Source organism: Carlito syrichta, unplaced genomic scaffold, assembly GCF_000164805.1.
Source record: "Carlito syrichta isolate Samal-C Ts95f unplaced genomic scaffold, Tarsius_syrichta-2.0.1 Scaffold307978, whole genome shotgun sequence".
In the NCBI taxonomy this organism is placed as follows: domain Eukaryota; kingdom Metazoa; phylum Chordata; class Mammalia; order Primates; family Tarsiidae; genus Carlito; species Carlito syrichta.
Window position 1 is genome coordinate 128,105 of NW_007252074.1, and position 4,408 is coordinate 132,512.

Below are 4,408 nucleotides of genomic sequence, written 5' to 3' on the forward strand. Positions count from 1 at the left end.
GTGGTAGCACATGCCTGTAATTCCGGCTATTCGGAAGGCTGAGGTGGAAGGATCGCTGGAGCCCAGCAGGCGAGGCTGCGGTGACCAGGAGCGGCCGCTGCACTCCAGTCTGGGCAACAGAGTGAGACTCCTACTCAAAACAAAAAAAAGAAAATGAAAATGAAGTCTCAGATGCTTTAACACAGCACTTAACATGGCCATCCCACTGCATCACTCCTGCCTCTCTGGTGATTCTCAGTACTGGCTGCACTTCAGAAGCACCGGCCAACCCCGAGCCCCATGGGTAGAGCTTGGAGTTTTGAAAAAGTCAGACAAGTGATGCTGAAGCACACCAGGGTGAAGAACCTCTGTTTTGCCTGAGGTTTTCCAAGCTGGTCCCAATCTTTTTGTTTTTTGAGTCAGGGGCTTACTCTGTCACCCAGGCTGGTGTACAGTGGCATGATCATGGCTCACCACAGCCTCAACCTCTGGGCTCAGGCAATCCTTCCACCTCAGGCTCCTGAATAGCTGGGACTACAGGCACATGCCACCACACCAGGGCAATTTTTAAATTTTTTTATAGAGACAAGGTCTTGAACTCCTGGGCTCAAGAGATCCTCCTGCCTCAGCCTCCCAAAGTGCTAACATAAACCTCAGTGCTCCATAGTTCCATTCTTTTTAATCTTCATGCCTTTGCTTACGTTTTCCATTCAGTCTAGAATTTGCTGTCTTTTTTAACTTGCCAGTCATTTAAGGACCAGATGAAATATCCTGTCCTTCAGGAAGGCCAATCCAGCCATCTCAGCTTTTCCTGGTTAAGCACTCACTCAAGTTTATCACTTTTTACCTCTACTTCAAACACTTGAATCAATTACACTTACCAATAACTGCTCAAGGCAGTCCCTAGCTACTCTAGTTTAGGTTCCCAGAAGGCAAGAGCTGTATTGTTCATCTTTATATCCCCCAAGGTGCACACTGTATATCTCCTCATACTCGAAACACTCAATTAATGTCTGCAGAATTGACATGCTTTTCAAATCAAATGCTGAAGATTTCCAGCAGCACTCAACCTGACCCGCTGCTGTTCTTTCAGGGCTAGACAGCATTGGTGGTGGTGGTCGTGTAATCTTCGCTGCACTCTGAAATTCACTAGCTACCCTTTACATAAACCCAGCTAGAACCCAGCGAGGACTGCTCATCATATTCTAAGACGACATCAGTTTACCAGGGACAGACTTTGGAACTATTTTTCTAGTAGATCATGTAGTTATTACCTGACGCCTAATATTGTCTTAGTGAAAAATATTTTGTTTATGGAAATCCCTTCACCATTAGCTAAGAAATAAAAAAATATATATCTACTGCATGTAGATCCTGTTATTGACAAAGGTCAATTCAAATGTAAAAATTATCCTTTAACCCAATCCTAGGAAATATATTATTTAGTTAACATATATCTGGCACTACCAGAAATAAATATAATAGTACTTAATATATCATTTATTTTCTTTTTGGAAAAAGCTTTCTTTAAATTTTTAAAAATTGGGGATTTAAGATTTTAACCAATATAAAATATGTACCTTTACCATATCTGTTTTCTAGGAATTGAATCAAAAATTCCCATAAGAATTCCCATGAGCAGTGAATGAGTTTCAAAAAGGGGCCAAGAAAGGGGGACTTGATGTCCATCTGCCCAGAAGTTTGACTCTTTTACTTTGATCTTGGGAAAACAGGCAACTAAAATGACTGTCTTAGTAGTTAGACTAAGGTTAAACTGTTTGTATAAATATTTTAGAAATTGGGACAGTGTTCTCAATAAATTAGTATGCTTTTCTTGAGACAGGGTCTTACTCTGTTTCCCAGGCTAGAGTACAGTGTGGCATGATTCCCACTTACTGCAGCCTTGACCTCCTGGGCTTAAAAGATCCTCCTGCCTTGGCCTCCCCCCTTGTAGCTGGGACTACAGGCATGAGCCACCACAGATTTTCTGTATTTTTTGTAGAGACAAGGTCTCACTATGTTACTCAGACTGGGCTTAAACTCCAGGGCTCAAGTGATTTTCCCACCTCGGCCTCCCAAAGTACTGGGATTACAGGGTTACAGGGGTAAACCACCATGCCGGCCTAGTATGCATTATTTACACATGAAACCTGGACCAAGGAAAGACATACATACCCGCTGGGCTCTTGCAGCAAATCTACTGCTTCTCTCAGTTGCTCAATCATCTCTATATCCATGTCCTGATCTTGGGATGAACTTATTCTGTAACATAAAACCAAGCATGAGAATGAAAACAATCACTAAAACATAAATATCATCTAAGTTCTTAAAAGCAAACTTACAAAAAAAAATCCATGCAACATGCAAAATGATTTGGACAAATTCAACATCATAATGAAGATATGTCCGTACCCTGTGGGGTGAGATGCCAGAATGTGGTGCGAAGAGCCCAAGTGGGGGAAGCCCAGGTCTGTCGCAAAGCAGTTTGGGGGAGATCTCGATACCCGTGAACCCTCAACTGTCCTGTACGCAATCAGGCAGTGAACTAAATGAGAGGGTCTTGTGGTAGACTTTCCCGAACTCTAGAGAGCCTCACAAAGAGGCTCCACAGGGTGAGTCTGTACTGCTTCTGAACCTCCCAACCTCAGTTCCACCATTGTGGGTAAGTTGTACTACTTTCATACAGCATGGGGCTTCAGTGTAGGACAGAAGTTTTTCATCTAGGCTCCATAAACCGCAAAAGTATCTGTGGAGCTTAAAAGCCATACTGGGTAGATACTCTCAAGTAGGTCTGAATAGGGATTGAGCATTTTATAAAGCTCTACAGATGATCCCTACTTACAGTCAGGGTTGAGAACATCAAACATAAAATTGAGGATGGCGTTTCCAAAGCTCTCTATAGTTTTAAAACAACTCTCTCTTTTTCTATGCTTCAGTGATGCTACAAATCAAGTTAGGGCTCCTTGGCTTCCCAGAAGTATATCCAGCGAGTAGCTGGTAATACAGACAGTGATTGGAGAGAAACTTTAAATGTTTTTAAAGGGCAAGAGAGGTTTGACCATGGTTAGCCCTTCCTGCTTCCGAATGTAAGCCAATTACCTCTGCAAGTAGAGAAAATTTTTTTAACTATGTAATAAATCCTCACTAAGAGGAAAAATCCTACAACATATGATGGATGGTCCATGCTACATCCCAGATCATCAAAATTAAAATCCTGAGAATAAAAAATCCACTCTAAGCCACGTGGTCCAAACTCAATTCCCCTGGAAATGGTTTATCATCTGATGAGATCACTCATTCCCTCCCTCATAAATCTTGCCAAATAAATCTTACTGACAGTAGAGCAGAAGGAATATTAATCTGGTATGAGATTTCCTAGGTTCAAATGCTGGCCCTCCTTTACCCTGGGACAAGATAATCAATCTCTCTGTGCCTCAGTTTTGTCATCTGTGAAATGGGAAACAATAACAGAACTTACCTCTTAGGACTGTTGTAAAGATGAAATGAGTAATGGCCTGTGAAGTATTTAGAACATTGCCTGGTGCACGGTATTTAATAAGTCTTAGCTATGACAGTTATTAGACTTGGGAACTAAGGCGTAAGAGGTATATGATTTTCTCAGTTCTTGAACCAGAAGACCTGAGTAAAGGAGACCAGCACTACAGATCACTTTTAGTCTAGTCATTGGTTTCTTCAAGCAAATGGAAGGAAGGAAGAATCTCTAGTCTAGAAATTCTAACTAATTCTCTAAATCACATCCACACCCACAGCTTCAAATCAGACAAAATTCAAGGCTAAGAAAGAGGTACAACCTTTCACTGTATTGCCCAATTCTATGGCAATACGCATCAGAGAGAGGAAAATTGGCAACTTCTCATCAGGTAACACTATCAGCTTGCCTAAAGAAAAGCAGATCAAAATTCTATCACGGCGGGGCTGCCAATCTGCTTGGAAAGTGAACTATACAGGGATGGTGGCTTGTAACCAGGCCCTCAGCACTCACATGCCCTCCGTTTGCCAGTGTGTATCCTCTTCTATTCGTAACAGCTCATCACAGTCTTCTGACCTCGCCTGTGGACAGAACACATAGGTTTCCTGAGAACCACTGGTTACTCAGTCATCAGGAGTCAAAACCTGCCCCAGCCCACCCACATTTACAGCAGCATTATTCCCAATAGCCAAAAGGTAAACAAGCCAGATATTCATCAATTTATGAATGGACAGACAAAATATGGTACATACATACAATGAAATATTATTCAGTTTTAAATAGGAGACAATTCTCACATATGCTATACACATGAGTGAACCTTGACGACAGTATGCTAAGCAAAATAACCCAGTCACAAAAAAGACAAATACTGTATGATTCTAATTATATGAGGTACTCAGAGTAGTCAAAGTCTAGGACAGAAAGCAGAATGAGGGT

The 4,408-nt window shown here is 41.7% G+C and overlaps 1 protein-coding gene across 1 annotated transcript in view; it reads right to left on the bottom strand.

Moving 5' to 3' along the window:
- Window positions 1-4,050, bottom strand: part of LOC103267129 (leucine-rich repeat and calponin homology domain-containing protein 1) — a gene marked incomplete at its 5' end in the record, with an annotated part of 65,616 nt that extends 61,566 nt beyond the window's left edge. Inside the window, 2 exons of the mRNA XM_008064730.1 lie at window positions 2,155-2,241; window positions 3,983-4,050. Of these exons, the coding sequence (XP_008062921.1) occupies window positions 2,155-2,241; window positions 3,983-4,050 (155 nt within the window). The remainder of the gene's footprint in view (window positions 1-2,154; window positions 2,242-3,982) is intronic.
- Window positions 4,051-4,408: the final 358 nt, after the last annotated feature.